The sequence below is a fragment of the Planococcus citri genome, chromosome 2, assembly GCF_950023065.1.
Source record: "Planococcus citri chromosome 2, ihPlaCitr1.1, whole genome shotgun sequence".
Taxonomy (NCBI): domain Eukaryota; kingdom Metazoa; phylum Arthropoda; class Insecta; order Hemiptera; family Pseudococcidae; genus Planococcus; species Planococcus citri.
The window spans coordinates 71,917,255-71,935,972 of NC_088678.1; the positions used below are offsets into that span (position 1 = coordinate 71,917,255).

The window sequence follows — 18,718 nt, forward strand, 5'->3', positions numbered from 1 at the left end:
ATACCCGTATCAACCCGACAGCGGACCTGTAATTAACCCATTTTCTACGATCAATCTCCTCAAAATCGAAAATATTCATGTACTTTCACAAGCTGAACTCTCCATCCTCAAAATTTGACTCAATTTTTCATACATACAAAGCAGAGTAAAAAAATAAACTAACTTTCGTATGCAGCCTGCGTGCGGATTTAAATCACAGTAACGTTGCCAAATGAACAGCTCATTTACTTCGGTCGCTGGTGGCATCGATGGAAAAACCCAGAATGCATAAAATGCCCGCCAGAAGAGGGTTAACGAAAAAAAAAAAAAAAAAAAAACGAGTATTTCCGTTTAAACGAAAAATAAACAAATGCGACAAGAATATTCAATTTGTAAAACGATTCCTGTCTGAGCTAGTCGTATTATCAGCGTAGGTTCGAGAAAGCGGTGAAAAAATGCTTGAGAAATATCCTTTCTGTGGTTGGAAGGGCCGAAGAGGTGCAAGGATTGGGAGAAAAGGGGGGAGTAACACGCGCCAGCGAGATTTTCATTTTCGAATTTCTCGTAGGAAATTTTGGGTAACACGAGAACATGTTTCGATTATATACGCAAAATACGCGAATTTCGATACAAATTCTAGAGATCTAAAGTAAAAGAAATGTGACCGTGAGGCCTACCTGAATAGAATAAATCCGATTCCCATGACTGCTGCTCGGCGTACATCGTCGTTCACGTCTGATACCTGAAAAAAATAATAGAATTCTATGAGTTTGTAAATTGAAAAATAATGGTAGGTACATTACAACGAAATGCTAACTGCTTAGTAAGGCCTTCCAAATCTCTCTTATTTCGGGTTATTGCTCAAAAAAAAAGTGAGATGTTCAAAAACATACTATTCGAAATATTATTGCATCACTCTGAAAATATTTTCACATTTTTAACCTCTTATAGGGGGTTTGGGAGACATGGAAGTGGTCAGATCAAAAAAATGAAGTCATATTCGTGTTCAGAATATTCGAAAACATACTATTCGATATATCACACGATTTCGATATTTCTTTTTTCAAATTTGCCCAAAATTAGGGGGAGGGGGTGCCCTCATCCATTGAAGGTCTCCATTTTGAACAGGGTATATATTTAACATTTTCAAAGACATGGATTTTTATAACGGAAATAAGTACAAAAAAAAATCATAGATTAATTCGAGTTGAATTTGCCAAAATCAGTTCAAAATGCATCTAAAATAATTCTCTAATCAAAGAAAACCTATGATAGGAGAATTTCTTGCTCTTCGATTTGTTCTTCCCAATTTTTTCCAGGGGAGCCTTTGGTAATCCCCCCCCCCTTCCTTCCAAATCGTATTTCTGCAGGGAACATTGCAATTTAATGAACAAATGATCATTTTCAGTTCAAAGGAAAGAGATGGCAAGTGACCTGAATATGATTTTGATCAAAATTTGGTTGGGGAGGGGGGGGTTTATCTCTTTCAAAGCCTTCACTTTCAAAAATAGAATAAATCGAAACCATACATTCAAAACATTCAAAGCACTTTCTGCAGCATTTTTCAAATCATTTTATTGATGCCAATTTTTGCTCCCCCCCCCCACCTTTCTCGAAAACCTCAGGATTAAGATGACCAGATCGAAAAACAAAATTGATATTCAGACTCAACGCTCCCGAAAAAAAAAAACAAAAAAAAACGATAAGTCACATGGCATCATATTTTTTCATCTTCAGGACCAAAGTGGGGTGCCTAAGGTAGGGGTTGAAGGGGTCCAATCAAAAAACCAAGTTGATATTCGGACTCAGTGTCCCAAATAACCTAATAAATGACATGTCACACGATATTATCGTTTTCAAAAATCTTTAGGATCAAACTGCGGTGACTAAGGTGAAGTTTGGAAAGGTCAGATCAAAAAACCAAGTTGATATTCTGACTCAACGACCCAAAAAACCTAACAAACGATATGTAACACGACATAATTATTTTTTTAAATCTTCAAGACTGAATTGGGATGCCTAAGGTAAGAGTAGGAGAGGTCAGATCAAAAAACCAAGTTCATATTCAGACTCAACGTCCAAAAAAACCAAACAAACAATACGTCACACGATATTATCATTTTTTCAAATCTTCAGAACCGCATAGGGGTGCTTTTGGCGGAGGTTGAAGGGGTCAAATAAAAAAACTAAGTTGATATTCGGGTTCAACGACCCCAAAAACCTAACAAACGATATGTCACACGGCATTGTCATTTTTCTAAACCTTCAAGACCACATTGGGGTGCCTGTGGCAGGGGATGGAGGGGTAAAATCAAAAAACCGAGTCGATATTCGGACTCAACATATCTAAGAACCTAACAAACGATACGTCACACGACATTATTTTCAATTTTTTATCTAGTCAAAATTGCCTCCCCCACTCCTTTTTGGAATAAACAGCCCAATTATTCAATTTTTCATACAGGTATGTACTTCGATTTGAAGCAGATTAAGGTTGGAACAATGGTCGAATAAATTTTTCGAACCGTGGAACTGGAGAAAATTGAAATTTCCCCAGGGAATGCCCCCTCTTCCCCCTCTCCTCGTTCAATGATAAGAGGTGGGTTTCATTTTTTTTTTTTTTTTTTTTTTTTTTTCATTTTATATGAATGAGAAGTACGCAAAAGAACTGCCTTAAAAAATGGATCAGGCTAATTTTGTGAATTTTTTTTGAGTTGGAGGAAAGTTTTTGGAAATTATTTTTTTTTCCAGACCAAAATTTGGACCTTTTTTAACCTCCCTCCCCACCATAAAAGGAACCCCTCCGCCAGAATTTTTTGGGGTCAAAATCTAAAAACCTTGGACCTATTACATGAAATTGCAACACCACATCTTTGAAAAAACATTCCAAATAATCAAAATTTCAATTATTCTATTTTCCAAAGTTGAAAAAAAAATTATACTCAGATTTTCACTTCAAATAATACTTTTTTCGAAAATAGAAAATATTTCTCAGATTTACAATTTCAATAAATCAAGTTTTTAAAATATTATTCAAAAAATTAAAAATTTCATGTTCGGATTTTCACTTCAAATATTTTTTTTTCGCAAATTAAAAATATTAAATTTTCACTTCAAATGATATTACTTTCGCAAAAAATGTAATCCTTCTACTATTTTTGCAAAAATGTACCCTTTATCTTTACAGATTCACGACTTTTCAAGAAATAGAAATATTGTCGTTAGCCCAACCAGCCACAAAAAAATCCCATACCAAAGAGAAACGACGTTTTCTCCGCATGTTATAATATTCCATTTGTTTTATGCCCCAGATCCGATGAACTTTAACGAAGAAATGCATCATTTATAACCGAACAATTCATCGCAGAAACCAATTTGAGAAACCCCTTTGATGATAAAAATTACAATAGACGTAATTTAAAAAACCTTGTACGAGTATGAAGTATGAATAAATATTCAAAGATACGTATGCAACTTGGTGAAATTTCATATCATTCGTTCTTTTTCTTAGAAAAGACGGAGCAGGGACGAGTATGGTTGAAAACGAGAGTAAACTCACCGCGAAATGAAGTAATTTGCGTATAGCATAATTACTTCCGGTACCGCAGAACGCTGTAGCAATTGTATACATTCCGGATCTTCGTAGATTGGCGTCTTTATCCTGGCATAAGGTGTTGATGACTCCTTCGGCGTCTTCGAGGGCTCCGTACATGATGAGTGAGATACCGACGGCTAAACCACGTAGGATTTTCTCGTGTTGAGTTTCTTGGGCGTACTATACAGGTGGGAAAAAACACAAGAGTATTAGGATGAGTGATTCATGTGAAACGTAGCAATAAAAATGTTTGTTGAAGATGATGATATTACGGAGATCATGTCGTTAATGACTGAGTACGACTTGGAACCGATCATCAGCATGCCCATAGCTAAGGAGGCGGCTTCTCCGGTAACGGCGTCGTCTTGGTATAAATTAAATTTCAGCTGATCGTAGATATCCATTCGATTAGTGCCCATGGCCGATAAACCGATACCTAAAGCGCCGCCGTGACGAACGACCTAGAAAAATGAGACCAAATTAGTGTGTTTTTGGCTACAGAAGCGAAATTTTGATTGTTGGGAGATATGTGTACCTCGTTTTGAGCTTCTTTGAGCTGGCCCAAGAGGTAATCGTTGATAGCGGTACCGTGATTGGCGTGAATTAAACCGAGAGCGTATAATCCGCCTCCTTCGGAGTAGCCAGAAGTTGGACCCGTTTCTCTAGGCAAGTAACTTTGCATTAAGCTGAGAGCTTCGTGCTCGTGACCGTGGTGAATGACTCCGAGAGACGCAGTAGCTGTTAATTTGGCCCAGTTCGTGGCACGAGAAAGCCATTCCAAGTTATCTCTGCGAATTTCGTCGATCGTCGATTAGAAAAATGGTAATTTCGAGCATAAAATTGGGTTTTTGAAATGAAATTACCTCAGAAACTGGTCGCTAGTGGTACCAGCGTGCATGAATCCATTAGCTATGACGGTGGCTGTATGACAAACGCTGACTCTGATAGCTTCTTTGGTATTTTTCAAAATTAACATATCGGTTTTATTACTACGGATTAAAAATTGCAAATGTAACTCGATCGACTGCTCGCCGCTCAAAATACTGGTTAGTTTTTGGATATGATCTTGTTGTCGTTTCTCTTCGTCGCTCTGTAACGAAATTAAATCATTTTAATTTTCAATTTAGATTTTTTAATCATTAATAAATTTTATTTCGACAGAAATTTTGATTTCATATCTTTCGATATCGTCTTTTCTCCATTTTAAAAATAAAATTTTCAATAAAAACACCGAAAACGATTTTTTAAAGACGAAATTGAAAAATATGGGCTCAGAGCTCATTTTGAAATTAGTCGAGATAATAAAATGATACGAAAAAAATCTCCGTACCAAATTTTCTACACGTTTTTCGACATGTTCCTCGATGGAAGTGGTAGCACTATCGGTGGATGTTCCTCCGGTCGCCTGAGAAGCTTCAGAGGTGCCTTCAACGGGTACAGTAACAATATGATGGGCAGCCGACGGCACAGGTGCAGTAACTCTTAAGGCCTCGATAACTCGCCAAAGGAATTGCTGCGGTGCTGATTCGTACATATCGAAAGCAATTTGATAAGCCATCAGATTACTTTCCTGTAAAAACAAACATTCGATTTAATAATTCGACTCGAAACACTTCGATTAAAAAATATGCCCTGTGGAATCGATGCTTACTTCAGACTGCTTGCTCAATTTCTCTAAAACTTTGGCTACGGAATCGGGATCGTCGAGGAATATAAAACATTGACACATATTTACGTAATCTGGGATTTCTAGGTCACGATACAAAGTAACTAATTCACGTAAAACGCAATCTCTGAATTTACGACTTTCAATAGTACTCAACGCCAATCCCAAGGCGTACGCTAGCATACCAGCGACGTCATCCTGCGAAGAAAAAGAACGAATATGAACATCGCAGAGGCTCGATTGAATATAAATACAACCGGAGATCGAATACTACTAACGGAACTGGTGATGGAATTTTTGAAGATATCCATACGACGTGTTTCCAAGCCTAAGCCTAGAGCTTGTTTGTACTGACCATCGTCGATGCATCTTTTAACCATACGATTTACTATTTCTACCAATCTGGCGTCAACTTCGACGTTCTCGTCGATTTTTTCGAACCGTTCGCATTGGTTTTGAATGTAGAGATCGATACATTTAGCTGAAACACGTGGAAAATCCGTTAATAAGTAACAATTGGGTATATTCCGGTGACTTGTTCGAAGAATGGTGTACTAACCGATGATAGTTTCAACGTATTCGGATCTATCATTCACGTCGAAGAGGTTACCAGCACATAGAGCATAGTGAACCGAATCGTTGAACGCTCCTAAATGATAGTAAACCTTGCTGGCGACCAACGCAGCTAGTTTTTGCTCATTGAATCCTTTATCTTCGTATAATATTTCGCTGAAACAGTAAAACACATCATGTAACGGAGCTCGGATCACAAAATCTATCCAAAGTGATACGAGAACTCACATTTTTTGAATGGATTCCGAGATCTCGGGCCAAAACTCATCGACAATGAAGTCCAACTTCTTCAAGGCGTAAGCCTTCAGCTGCGACATGGGCTCATCGAGCAACGATATAACTCCAGCTGTAAACATACCAAACACAATCGATTAATAACGATGAAACAAAATAACCAGCCGAAAAAACTATTCTACGGGATTTTCTTCGAAGAAAATTCGACGATGAGTCGTTATCAGAGGCGAAACTTGTGCAATAATTCGCACATGTGATGCTAACTGATAAAAATCACGATTCGGTGATTTTTTGAAAAACACGTGGCGAAATGATGGAAATATCTGTTGAGAAACACTTCGATGGGAAGTTTAGTTTCGAAAATGAACAAAAGCCGGCTGAGCTTTTGCATACTTTCAGCATGACTTGCAATTTTCAACATGATTCGCAGCAAATCGAAGAACAAAAGATGACTAACGAAGGGAAACGGTGTGGAGGAATTTATAGAAAGTACGGTTACCTGCTGAAGTTATATTCATGGTGGAAAAAAATCACTGTACGATTAAATTTCAAATTATAAATACCGAATTACAAAATACAACATTAACAAACAAGTTTGAATACGCGCACTTCACTCGAATTCTAATATCACATCATCATCCTCGGCGCACAGACTGATACTGAGAGAGGACATCTTTCTAGCGTAGAAACTGGAAGAGTGGATCGGCCATTTTGTTCTGGTTCTTGAACAATGAAGGCGAACTTGGGATTTTGATTAAATGTTCATTTTTGTACTTGAATGGACCGGAAAAGTGTTAAAGTAATAAATGATGGATTTAAATATCGCTTTTAATTAATTATTTATTCAAATATTTTTCATTTTGTGAATTTAAACAGAATAAATACATTTTTTTTTAATGTTAAAAGTTTCATGTGATAATCGTGAAATACTGAATTCTGATTGGTTAATCATCAAAAGCATGGATTTTTCAGTGTTGCCAGTTGGCAATTTCAACATTTTGAATGAATATTTTTCAAAAAATATCGTTATTTTGAAAAAACATAAATAATTATTCTATATCGTTTTTGGCCTTTGGGCTATTTCAATTCAAAACTATTTCTGAAATATGACTTTTGAATTTTTGAAACGCTGAGTGAAATAAAGTTAACAGCAACAAAATTCAAGTAAAAGCGTATTATACAGTTAGGAATGAGTATCACTTACGGTAAAAGGTAAAATCGTGAATTACACATTTAAGTTGTATTCAATAAAAAAATTCACGATACTTGAAAAGTAGAAAGAAAACAACATAATTAACGAACAAACGAAATAAAATGAGTATCAAGGTAATTAAATTAGAACAAAACTAGTTTACAATCCGAATGATTTTCTTCAAACATAAATATCAGCCATACATCCAACTGTAAGAGATACAGGTTCTGCTCCATTCTTAGTCTTACCCAAACAAACTAAAGGCGATTTAAAGGGTTTATATACCTACGACAAACAAATTTAAAATTAAATACTGGAAAATTGGTATCTCACGAAGTCATATTACGCTTACATCCAATTTCAGAGCACGGGCGTCTTCTTCACTAGGATACACTACTTTTTTCAACGCATCAGATTTATTTTCACTTGGAATTTCTTTTGAAGAAACATCATTGCGAGATTTTCTTTGAAAATTTTGACTTGGCGAAACTCGATTTTTTTCTACAAGATATTCATTCATATTTTAGATTGTGACTACTTCAAAGAAATGTAAAATTATGGGGAAACGTTCGTCACATACCTAAATATGTACCTCTACCTCTGGGAGAAGAAAATCTTTTTTTATCATTAAACACGGCAGGAGTGCTGCATTTACTCAGTTTGGATGATACAGATGTCGTTGAATTAATACTCGAATCGCTTTCAAAACCATCCGCATCCCTAAAACCAACGTCAAAGATAAACTCAACGTAAAATCCCTAGGTGATTGATGAAGCTGATTAGCCTACTTGGTAGATTTTGACGTGTTACTATTCCAATTTTCGCCTCTTCCACGATGCGATTTCGAACCTTCGATTTCACCGTCGTGCCCAATGCTGCATTGAAGAAATAAGCGATTAAAATGGCATACCTACTTTTCATTGAGTAGGACCTAATAGCATATTATTCAAGAACATTTGTATCTATCCAAAATTACTACTACATAAAATAGGAAAATTCACATAGGTATAGGTAAATAAATTCAGTGGAAAACTATCAAAAATGTAGGTACCCAAACGATTCAGCATCGTCGTTTTTCACATTTTCCGACACACTAAAATGACGACGTGAAAATTGCGAGCGCACTTTCTCATAATTATAGCGTACATCAGGTAACATTAACCAAGGTTCAGCAACTTCTCCTTTGCTACATTTGAATGCAAAAATTGAAATTCAGACAATTAATACGAAGTTATTGCATTAACGATTTTAACATGCATTTTTCGCCCGGCTAGTTGCATAAGTTTTGGTTAAATCATGTAAAATGCGCGAACAGCACGTACAAGATAGGTAGGCACTAGGCAGATTAAAAATAAAAACCCAAGGATATAACAAAGACTAACGATTCCGAGTACCTACCTTGATGTAGGTAACTGATACGCCCTTTCACGAATATTTTTATCGGATTTTTGTAAACAATCACCATCGTTATCAAGCTTCAAATCGGTCATTTGTATTCCGATATGATCGTAATCTCTAACATCAGGTAAAATTAGACCTAAAGATCTGCGAGACGTGACAACATGAGTTGATTAATTTAGGACAAAATGTAAATTCAATCGCATTTGATGAATACTGACTGCTGGCTGCGTTTGAGATTATCATTCCTATTAGCGAATTCTGGATTCAAAGACTTCTTCAAATCAGCCGAAGGTGCCAAATGATGACTACCTCTGCCACGTTTGTCTGCGATTGAGCCTGAGGCATGATGAGGAGTTTTATCGCGATTCTGTTGAGAATATCCTGGTCGGTATCGATATGGCACAGGGCCGAAAGGTCTCATCGGAGCGAAAGGTCTCATCGGAGCATGAAAGAACTGACGGGGAGGTCCATAACATGGTTGATGCGTAGGTTGATGATTAACATTAGGTGTAAATCCAACAGGTCTTGTAGAACTCGTGGGAATCGACATCCAATGAGGTGGCGTGTAGCAATGAAACTGCTGAGCTGGATATGGATGATGAGATATATGAGCGCTTTTGAAGTTTTCAGGCGGATGGAGCTGATGAGGCGGACTCAAATAATTCTTTTCAACTTTTGAATTCAACTCCTTGGAACGAATTTCATTCCTGGAAATACGACGCACACATTTATAAAACATTTCGCAGAACGTTCGAAAAAAATGAGAATCAGAGAAGACCTACCACAACAGAAATGTCACTTCTTCAAGTTTTTTGTTGAGCTTTTCAATCGTGTCATCTTTACATGAATCGCCTAACACAGGAAATATTAGAGAATAAACATCGCATCTCAACTCTACAAAAAGATTGATAGATGAGAAAAGTAGGGTTTACCTGCAACAGCATCTTTAATTTCACTTTTAGAAGCAGGGATTTTCAAGTTTGAATCTGCTACGTAGTCGGGATTCTAAACAACCAAACACAACAAGTGAATAATTTCACAAATTATCAATTAGGTACCTATTAGAAAACAATATCAACAGAACACAAAACATACCAATAAACAGACCTCTTTTTCAGATTTTAAAGTAGCAATGTCCATCTCAGGCTTTTCCTTTTCTAAAAGCAAACTTCGTTTTTCTTGAATAGAAATTTCTTCATCAATCGATCTCTGGATAAATAATTGGTCACACTCCTCTCTCATATCTTGAGCATTTTTAAGGAGGGCATCTTGTTTCGAACTTTTTATCGCCAATTGAGTTTGCAACTCTTCATTTTCTTTTAATATAATTTCAGCTGCTTTTTCTTTTTGAAAATCCTCGATCGAGTTCATTACCACGGTATGCAATTCATCGCCTTCATCGTTTATTCCTATGAATTACATCGATAATTGTTTACATACAGAATGAGCTTCAAATAAGTAGGCAGGTAGGTATGGGTATATTTACGAGGTCTTTGAGGATTCTTTTTCTCTACTTCGATTACGTTTCGCAGCAACAAATTCGTCGGTAAAGTATCAATCATATTGCTTCTGGTTATGTTCGGAACAAGTTCCCTACACTGAGGACAACTCAGGGATCCGTTTTGCTCGAATGTTTGCTTCAAGCACGTCTTGCAGTAGGTATGCTGGCACGGTAGCATTTTACAATTTTCGTCCAACCGTTCCATACAAATGGGGCATTCCAACCACTGTATTTGTACCTCAATCTGCGCCATGGTGATGATTAATCGTCGATCTCCGGTTGGTTCAAATCACGTAAATTCTCAATTGTTATATCTGCCACTTCTGAAATAACAACAAAAATTACTTACAAATATAGATATCTTTTTAAGAGTTCGAAACGATATGTGAGATGAGATCACGTTCTGCACTAAAATTGAATAGTCCGTAGCTAAAACACACACCGAAGCTTTATTGTACTTACCTACTTGAAATTTATAACGATGTAGCAATTTTGTTTGAACGAACAGAGCAATCGTTAAACCACCAAATGAATGGTACAATTAAATGTATGCATAGAAATTGCTACGTGGCCCCAGAGCACTGCACGATTGATTTAAAATACTCGGTACGATGACGTATCGCCTTTGTACGGGATATCTACTCGTACTCGTACAGCAGGTTATCCCCATCGTGATTCATATCGCCGATGAACTCGTCAATTATCAGCTATGAGCGATTTTTAGCGTTTGGAATATCCGGATGCACTCGTATTGTCGTCATCATTCCAAGTTTTCTCTCGTGATGAAGCGAATAAGCGATGAGTGATTTTAAAATTTAGAAAAAATGCCATTCTATGGATGGATCATCAGATTTTTACAACGAAATTTTTGACTTTAAAAATTTTCCAAAATGAATTAAAATTTTAAAAATGCCCTCAAAAATGTTCACTACGTATCGCATACGATTTACCCAATGAAAACTTGGAAAGTAAACGCAAATAACATAGGTAGATCTATGAAAAAAATTATTTAGCAAAAAATTTTAATCATCTTCGAAATAAAAACACGCATTAAAAATAAAACAAACACAAACACACAAATAAAATTTAAAAACGCTGGGGGTATAAAATGCAATTCGATTCGTACTCGAATTTAACACGCAGCATAAAATTTACGCGATTAAAAAATAATATAAAATCAAAAAAAATGAACGGCATCCATTTAAAAAAAAATAGCATCAATTGCAAGATAACCTTTAAAATAATATAATTTGTTTTTGAAAAACAAAAAAAAGAAGGTTCACGAACAATGTTAGAATAAAACTTAACAAAATTACGCAGTACTTATCCTAAAAAATATTGAGCATAACAAAACCATAGTTATACAAAATGGTTAACTGAACACAAAATGAGAAAATACTACGATCTTAAACGTAAGGAGACCAAGAATGTGTCGGGGTAAATAAACTAATTATGATTATAAAAGTATAAAATTTCTCAGAAAAAGAAATTTACGAACAAAATTTATCAAGATCTTCTATAATAATTATATGATTATCGATCACTAACATTCTATATAATCAAATTTTCAACGTAAAAATAAGCCTTCAGATGAAAATCAAGAACCAGAGAGTAAACTAAGTCAAAATTCACAATTTTCTTTCATTCGATGGACGCGATAAAGTCCACATAGCGGAACAATACATGATCCGTCCTTTCACAAAAGCTGCATCGTACATTCTCGTACTTCTAGCTACCGTCCACTTCAGTTCGTCCAATTTGACGTTGATTTGTTGCAGAGCATGCTGTGACAGAAATATCAAAAAATTGCAATTAAATTTCGAAACTGCGTACATTGAAGTGATTACAAGGATGGGTTTAATTACCGGATTCTTATAAATGGTTCGATGATAGACGATGTAGTTTAGTAATTGTACGAAGACATACAAATTGTATAGGTCGTCGGCATCATTAGGGTCAACTTGAATAACTTTCACCAAATCGACGATATCTTCATCCTGTCAAGAGATAATTTTGACTCCATTAGCGTTTAAAAATGATAATATATCATTTATTTCGGATCAAAGAATACTAACGTCGTAAGGAAACTCGTATTTCGGTGTCTTCTTGACTAAAGAACAGAGAACGTAATAGTAAATGCAAGACAAAAGATCATTGCAACGGTTGATTTGGGGCAGTGTATTCATAATGACAGTGACTTGATTGTGGAAATGATCTTTCTCATCGTGAATCAATCGACACAAATTGGCAACCTGTAACAGTATGAATTTCATCAAAAATCTGCCATCAAGTGTTGATTTTTACGAACAAAATAAATAACGTACTGTAAAATCATCCCATTGTGGGAACGATTCGATCACTCGACTGATGCAGCTGCTAATAGAAGCACGTACATCTGCATACGTTTTATCCAACGAGATTCTAAACAGACACTTTAACAAGATTGCTTTCTCTGTCTTCGAATAACATTGCGAATTGTGGAAGCAGACTTCACCAACGTAATCTAACACCTGCCAGAGAACCAATCATAAATTAGATTCCAAATAATCGTCCAGTTACCACTAATGATTAAAAAAATACCTTCGAGTAATTGGACGAACAAAACGTATAATCTGAATTTGGTGTTTTGAAACGAATTCCTTTCGGATATACTGAACTTTTTTCGCCTTCGCTGACGTTGAGGGATTCGCAAGTTGCTCCTGAAAATTAATCGATGATTATTACATTTGTTGATATCGGGTTTTCTCAACACGACGTTACGAATGCGAAATTTTACCCCAATTTAAGAAGACGTTGATGATATGACGAAACTTCGGAACAAACGTAAAGACATGACTTTTAAGAAGTCGGTAACAAGAATCCAGAACAGCTTCATTTTGATCCAACGACATCAACAAGAACAAGCTAAACAACGCTTCGTTCGTGATCACGTGATTTATCTGAAATTTACGAATAAAGAAATCGATCAGCTATGGATTTTAATACATTAAATATCATTCGGTATTAATTTACTCACTTCGATTCGATTTTCGAGTAATTTTCGAAGTTCGAGGTAAGTCAAGCCCGGTAACTGGAGTTTTTCTATTTTGCCTGAATCATATTCGACAGATTTTAGTACAAAAGTAAAATATGATGAAATAATAGAATAAATAACGTACTTTTATGAAAGCATTGGCAATGGTTGGCTGGAAAAACAACTTCTCTTCCAGGGGGTTTATCACCGGTTATTCTCAAAGTAGACATAACATCTTTTTTAGTCGCTTCTGCGATCAGAGCTGCAATATCAAGAAGAAAGGGTTTATTAGAATGATTGAATCAAAACTACACTGTAATTCCGGATATATCACGAACCTTCTTCTTGTTCTCTATTAGCTTCATCTTCGGCCTCAATCTCTTCCAATGTCTTTTTGAGCTCCTCGATTTCTTTCAATCCTCTGTAAAATTCTTCGCGCTCCTCCATCATCCTCTTGATGTCATACTTCGATTTCGACTTTTGCTGTAAAAGATTCAATACGTTTTAGTAATCTCAGTGGTGAGATGAGGGATAACTGAACTGTTACCGGAGATGAAACTTACCTCATTCTTACGTTTACGTTTCACTTTCTCCATTTTTGAACGACTTATGAATTAAATGACAGATGAACGTTGAATACCGACTGAAACAAACGATAAAATTAACTAAATTAACATAGAAATGCAAACATGCGGTATAGGAAAGAAATTCGGAAGTGAAATCTGTAAGGTTACTTGAGGAAAACGATACCGGTTTTAATAGAAAACCGAGTGCTCGATTACGAGTGTTTGATTTTAGAACTTAGACTACCTTTCTATCGAATATAAGACAAATAATATGACGATTTTCAATCTATTTCAACAAAAATATCACGCATTTTTAAAAAGGGACGCGTAATTTTTTCAAATTATCGAATTTTTGATCGCAAACAGTGCAGCCAAATTGATGGTTACAAAAAATAACTCTGATTCTTCTGGAGAAAACTTGGTTGATGAGACAGAAAAATTAATGAAACTGAAATTTTTCTCAAATTTAAGAAAATTTAAATAAATTTTCCTCACTGATAAATTTATTAAAATTGATTAAATGAAAAGTAATGAAGACTCGTACACATATTTGATTCCTGATTTGAAACACACTGATTGATGCGCGCGCAGTGTTTACAATCGGAAAAATTGTGATTTCATGTTATCACAAAAAGTACTAATTAGTAATCAAAAAGTGATTTTTTTACAAATTTTTCTACGTTTTAAAATTATTTTTACTTAAAAAACCTCACGTTACATTTTCTATTCGTTCACCTAAAGTTGAACTTTCATCGAAATCGTTTTAGCCCAATCAAGTATTATCTTTATGCTTAAACGTAATCAGTGAAAAAATCCCTAGGCTGTTTTCAATGATATCCCTGAGCTTCAAAGTTTTATAAAAATGGGTATATTTTTTTCCAAGAAAGAGAAACCATCGAGAGTTTCAGAGAATGACTTAGCAGTCTTGGTAAGTACTTCGAATCGTGTAAAAATATTCCAAACTGATCTGTATATTGAATTAAGTTCACTTTGCTTTGTTTTCACAGAGACTCAAAACACAAAGAGATAATCTAAGCAAGTACCAAAAAAGAATCGAAACCAACTTAGAACAAGAGCGCAATTTAGCTAAGCAATTATTAACCGAAGGCAAACATGAGTACGTTCCAAGGTCTGCTCTCTGAATGATGATCTGATTCGTATTATTAAATATTTTATTATTTTGCAGTCGTGCTAAAGTTTTACTTCGAAAGAAACGTTACCAAGAACAACTGCTCAAAGAAACAGATGGCCAGATTGAGAACATAGCTAAACTTATTGGTGATTTAGAGAAGGCTCAAATCGATGCCAAGGTTTATAATTCATTACTCCTAACAAATTTTTCGTACGTTAGGCTAAATTAATACTCGAGTTATTGTTTATAGGTTATTGAAACGATGGAAATAGGAAACACAGCGTTGAAAAAGATGAACGCTATGTTTAATATCGAAGATATCGAAAGGATAATGGACGAAACTAGAGAAGGAATCGATAAACAAAACGTAAGCATTTTCAAGCCACAAATCTATAAACTGATATGAGAAAATATTCCATCGCTTTGGTTAATTTTTCAGGAAATAAACGAGCTTTTGAGTGGTGCTCTTAATGAAGAAGACGAAGACGCTGTCGAAGCTGAATTCGAAGCATTAATCGGTCGTGAATCCATTCCAGAAAAATTGCCAGATGTTCCAACCGATGAACTTGTTGCTGGTTTGTATTTCAACACATTTAATATTTCTTATTCCAAGTATCAATATTGAACGAACCTCTTATGTTCATTTTTTTTTTTTTTTTTACAGAAAAATCAAAAGAGGCGAAGAAAAAGAAAACCAAGGAACCCGAAGCTGAAATGTTGGCTGCGTGATTAATCAATTATTTATAAGTTTAAAAAGTCATTTTAATAAGCTTGTGTTTTATATTTTGTAATCGATTGTAATATATGTTTGTAGGTATTTTTTTCGGATAATGCATTTTTAAATACCCTTTCTGTAAATCAATACGGTATTAATCATTTATAAAAAATGTCCTTTCTGAATTGTTTACTCGTTTCTTTCTCCTCGAATCTCTTACTGTGAAAATAATTCCATTTGTGTTCGATAACGAACGATTTTTTTTCCTCTTTCGTACGTGAAACGAAATCGTCGAAACATTCCTTTTTCATCGATTCATTCTTCGTTTGGCGTGAGAAAAGAATTGCCACGATGAATAAACGTGTATTTTACCCAATGAAAGCGTGCTGTTGAAAGATAAGAGATTACTATTTGTTTCATTTTGGCAAATCACCTAAATTACGTAATCCGCTTCATATGTAGTTCACCAAAACATATCAGCTATGTATGAGAATTTTTTTCGGTATTACTCATCGTCATCGTTTTAACAGAATTTTTCATTCGTTCGTGACATGAATATCATTTCGGAGTTGCGTTGGTGACAAAATTGTATCTCTACGTCAGGTTCTTTCGTTATTGAGTAAACAATTAGGCAACGATAACGTTCATTGATAAGGATAAAACGGTGGCAGGCCTTCAAATAGACGATGGTACATTTATTTGAAAAATACGAGTAATAGTTTGATGGAACGTCTTCGCAAAAAATAAAGTTTGAAGACGACTGTTGAACCTGTCCAATAATTCGAGGGAACGTCTACTCCAATTGAGCTGAAATTGTAGCTTACTGAAAAAATATGTCGACCAGACTTCAGAACTAAATTTTTAGCTACCTACGTTCCGAATCGATCGCTACCATTTTTTAGTCGTTCTGGAGCCTCCAACAAAATTTTACTTTTTTTCCACTATAGAAACAGATTGTTTTATAGTTGAAATTCGAATATTTAAAAAAATCCAAAGTCGTCAATTTTTGCAGCCAAAATTTCTTCTAAATACACCCTTAAGTCAACCCCCTTCCCCCCGAATCTATTGCAACCAATTACCTGCCAACCGATCTGAAGCCTCCGCAAATTTCAGGCACTGAAGTCCAATTTTCGATTTTTGATGAATTTTTATTTTTAAAAAAAATTAAATTTTGATCAAAAATGAGAAGAAAAAAATCAAAATTTCACCAAATTGACCTAGAGAGCTGAAATTTGAGTTATGCCCTATTTTCAAACTGTCAAATAGATTGAAGGTATTTTTGAACCGTTTCGAGCAGTTCTGGAGCCTCCAGTAGATTTTTGAAAATTGAAATGTCCACAAAATGTTACTAAATGAAGTTGGAGAGCTGAAATTCGTCTGCATTTTGATTTCAACACGCTATTTAAGTCAACTGCCGGTGTTTTCAAGATGTTTTAAATCTTCCAACGACTTTCTGGAAATTTCTGTACGTCCTTAAAGCAATTTTTTAAGATTTTATGGCATTTTTTGGAAAATTGGAATTCTCAACGAACAACGAAGAGTTGCGTGAGGCATCAAAACGACTTGAAACCCGCTGCAGTCGACTTAATAGAGTGTTTAAATCAGTGCTCAGAAAAAATTTTGCCTTTTCAGTCTCATTTGGTGAAATTTTTATGGAAATTTCAAGTTTCAAAAATCTTGTGGATGTTTCAGGAGTTTTCAACCCGTCACTGGAGACTCCAAAATGACTTGAAACCACCTGCAGTCGACTTAATATCGTTTTAAAACTGGAACGCGGAGAGATTTCGAGTTTCAAACTTCATTTTGTTGAAATTTTATGGAAATTTAAAGTTTCAAAAATCTGCTGGAGGCTTCTGGAATTTTCATATCGTCGCTGGAGGCTCCAGAAGAACTTAAAACCACATTCAGTATACTTAATAGCGTATTAAACCTAGAGTGCCGAGTAAATTTTGGCTTTATAGCTTCATTTGTTAAAATTTTATGGAAATTTGAAGTTTCAAAAATCTGCTGGAGGCTCTAGATCTACTCGAAATGTATCTATTTATTCATTTAATGATTCAAATATATTTCCAATCGATTAGATGGAGCCTCCAGTACAGTTTTGAAACTTTAAATCTCTAAACTTGTTTAGTAAAGTTTCAAGTATGGAAATTTCGAGCATTGAAAATCTCCTGGAGGCTCTAGCAGTTTACAAAAAGTCGCTGGAGGCTCCAAAACCACTTGAAATCCGCCTTCAGTCGACTTCATAGTGTATTGAAATTAGTTTTTTAGAATGGATTTCGACTTTCCAACTGCATTTGATGAAATTTTGTGGTAATTTCAAATTTCAAAAATCTACTGGAGGCTCCAAGAATTTTCATCAAGTCACTGAAGGATCCGAAATGATTTAAACTTATCAGCAGTTGACTTGATAGCATGTTCAAGTTGGATAGCATCGTGAATTTCGAATTTGCAACTTCATTTGATAAAATTTTGTGGAAATTTCAAGTTTGAAAAATCTGCTGGAGGCTCCACGAACTGCTCAAACCGAATGGAAACCGTTTCCAATCAATTTGGCAAGTCGAAAATAGGGTGTACCCCAAATTTAAGTTTTCTAGGTGAATTTGGTAAAATTTTGATTTTATTTCTCATTTAATGCTCAAATTTGATTTTCAAAAATTCATCAGAGGTAGAAAAAATGCTTTGGCTTTTGAAATTTTGATCTTATCAATTATCATTTAAAAAGGATGCCAAACCGCATAAATCAGTTTTAGAAGTTTTCAAGAGAAGTTTAAAATACCTACCTAATCATGATTAGAATACAGCACTGGACTCTATGGCCATCGCATGGTTTTTTTTTAAAATACCAAAAATTATAAGCTGATTTTGAGATGCAAAATTTTCCCCAAAATACTCAAAATACCTTTTCGTCAAAATATTTGAATTCCTCAAGAAATTTTAACTCATTTTGAAAGGTCACACGACACCTTTTCAGAAATACCAAAAACCATGACCCAGTTTTGAGGCTCAAAATTTTTGAAAAATGCTCAAAACACATTTTTGTCGAAATATTCGAATTTCTCGCGAAATTTTAACTTATTTTGATAGGTCACACGACACCTTTTCAGAAATACCAAAAACCATGACCCTGTTTTGGGGCTCAAAATTTTTG

At 35.2% G+C, this 18,718-nt stretch overlaps 4 protein-coding genes across 6 annotated transcripts in view; 1 reads left to right on the top strand and 3 right to left on the bottom strand.

The window, feature by feature from the left end:
* The window catches only part of Rpn2 (Regulatory particle non-ATPase 2), a 397,281-nt gene extending 390,572 nt beyond the window's left edge, over positions 1-6,709 (bottom strand). Inside the window, exons 1-11 of the mRNA XM_065352887.1 lie at positions 6,547-6,709; positions 6,042-6,159; positions 5,800-5,969; positions 5,519-5,721; positions 5,226-5,438; positions 4,905-5,144; positions 4,438-4,664; positions 4,110-4,362; positions 3,847-4,035; positions 3,539-3,754; positions 657-721 (exon numbers count right to left, since the gene is read on the bottom strand). Of these exons, the coding sequence (XP_065208959.1) occupies positions 657-721; positions 3,539-3,754; positions 3,847-4,035; positions 4,110-4,362; positions 4,438-4,664; positions 4,905-5,144; positions 5,226-5,438; positions 5,519-5,721; positions 5,800-5,969; positions 6,042-6,159; positions 6,547-6,565 (1,913 nt within the window). The 5' untranslated portion in view covers positions 6,566-6,709. The remainder of the gene's footprint in view (positions 1-656; positions 722-3,538; positions 3,755-3,846; positions 4,036-4,109; positions 4,363-4,437; positions 4,665-4,904; positions 5,145-5,225; positions 5,439-5,518; positions 5,722-5,799; positions 5,970-6,041; positions 6,160-6,546) is intronic.
* A 563-nt stretch (positions 6,710-7,272) lies between these two features.
* On the bottom strand, positions 7,273-11,078 carry LOC135837574 (uncharacterized). 2 transcript variants are annotated; one of them, XM_065352897.1, is made up of 12 exons: positions 10,604-11,078; positions 10,127-10,464; positions 9,748-10,049; positions 9,573-9,645; positions 9,423-9,492; positions 8,859-9,347; positions 8,638-8,784; positions 8,291-8,425; positions 8,028-8,114; positions 7,820-7,959; positions 7,592-7,740; positions 7,273-7,524 (listed from the first exon to the last, which is right to left on the bottom strand). In XM_065352897.1, exons 2-12 carry the CDS (start codon positions 10,392-10,394, stop codon positions 7,420-7,422), a joined length of 1,965 nt encoding a protein of 654 aa, XP_065208969.1. In that variant the 5' UTR covers positions 10,395-10,464; positions 10,604-11,078; the 3' UTR covers positions 7,273-7,419. The 2 variants fall into 2 exon arrangements, with proteins under 2 accessions (XP_065208969.1, XP_065208968.1); XM_065352896.1 differs by having other exon boundaries at positions 9,736-10,049.
* A 461-nt stretch (positions 11,079-11,539) lies between these two features.
* LOC135837575 (uncharacterized) lies at positions 11,540-14,114 on the bottom strand. Of its 2 annotated transcripts, none has more exons than XM_065352900.1 (11): positions 13,965-14,114; positions 13,718-13,797; positions 13,493-13,637; positions 13,300-13,416; positions 13,158-13,231; positions 12,918-13,080; positions 12,722-12,840; positions 12,466-12,651; positions 12,217-12,393; positions 12,007-12,138; positions 11,540-11,925 (listed from the first exon to the last, which is right to left on the bottom strand). In XM_065352900.1, the coding sequence occupies exons 2-11, from the start codon at positions 13,748-13,750 to the stop codon at positions 11,770-11,772; spliced, it is 1,302 nt and encodes a 433-aa protein (XP_065208972.1). In that variant the 5' UTR covers positions 13,751-13,797; positions 13,965-14,114; the 3' UTR covers positions 11,540-11,769. The 2 variants fall into 2 exon arrangements, with proteins under 2 accessions (XP_065208972.1, XP_065208971.1); XM_065352899.1 differs by having other exon boundaries at positions 13,889-14,071.
* Positions 14,115-14,341: 227 nt separating this feature from the next.
* Positions 14,342-15,752, top strand: Vps20 (vacuolar protein sorting 20). Its single transcript, XM_065352901.1, has 6 exons — positions 14,342-14,648; positions 14,728-14,837; positions 14,907-15,030; positions 15,103-15,219; positions 15,292-15,427; positions 15,517-15,752. Exons 1-6 carry the CDS (start codon positions 14,583-14,585, stop codon positions 15,579-15,581), a joined length of 618 nt encoding a protein of 205 aa, XP_065208973.1. The 5' UTR covers positions 14,342-14,582; the 3' UTR covers positions 15,582-15,752.
* Positions 15,753-18,718: the final 2,966 nt, after the last annotated feature.

Bases quoted from the DNA above. Each gene is read 5' to 3' on its own strand.
- LOC135837574 (XM_065352896.1), bottom strand. From the start codon at position 10,394: ATGGCGCAGATTGAGGTACAAATACAGTGGTTGGAATGCCCCATTTGT. The intron at 8,426-8,637 runs GTAGGTACTCGG...ATTCAAATGTAG, and splicing joins TATCAGTTACCTACATCAAG to CAAAGGAGAAGTTGCTGAAC. The intron at 8,115-8,290 runs GTACCTACATTT...TCTTCAATGCAG, and splicing joins GACGATGCTGAATCGTTTGG to CATTGGGCACGACGGTGAAA.
- Vps20 (XM_065352901.1), top strand. From the start codon at position 14,583: ATGGGTATATTTTTTTCCAAGAAAGAGAAACCATCGAGAGTTTCAGAG. The intron at 14,649-14,727 runs GTAAGTACTTCG...TTGTTTTCACAG, and splicing joins AGAATGACTTAGCAGTCTTG to AGACTCAAAACACAAAGAGA. The intron at 15,428-15,516 runs GTTTGTATTTCA...TTTTTTTTACAG, and splicing joins AACCGATGAACTTGTTGCTG to AAAAATCAAAAGAGGCGAAG.
- LOC135837575 (XM_065352900.1), bottom strand. From the start codon at position 13,750: ATGGAGAAAGTGAAACGTAAACGTAAGAATGAG. The intron at 13,232-13,299 runs GTACGTTATTTA...AATATGATTCAG, and splicing joins TTGCCAATGCTTTCATAAAA to GCAAAATAGAAAAACTCCAG. The intron at 12,841-12,917 runs GTAAAATTTCGC...ATTAATTTTCAG, and splicing joins CAACGTCTTCTTAAATTGGG to GAGCAACTTGCGAATCCCTC.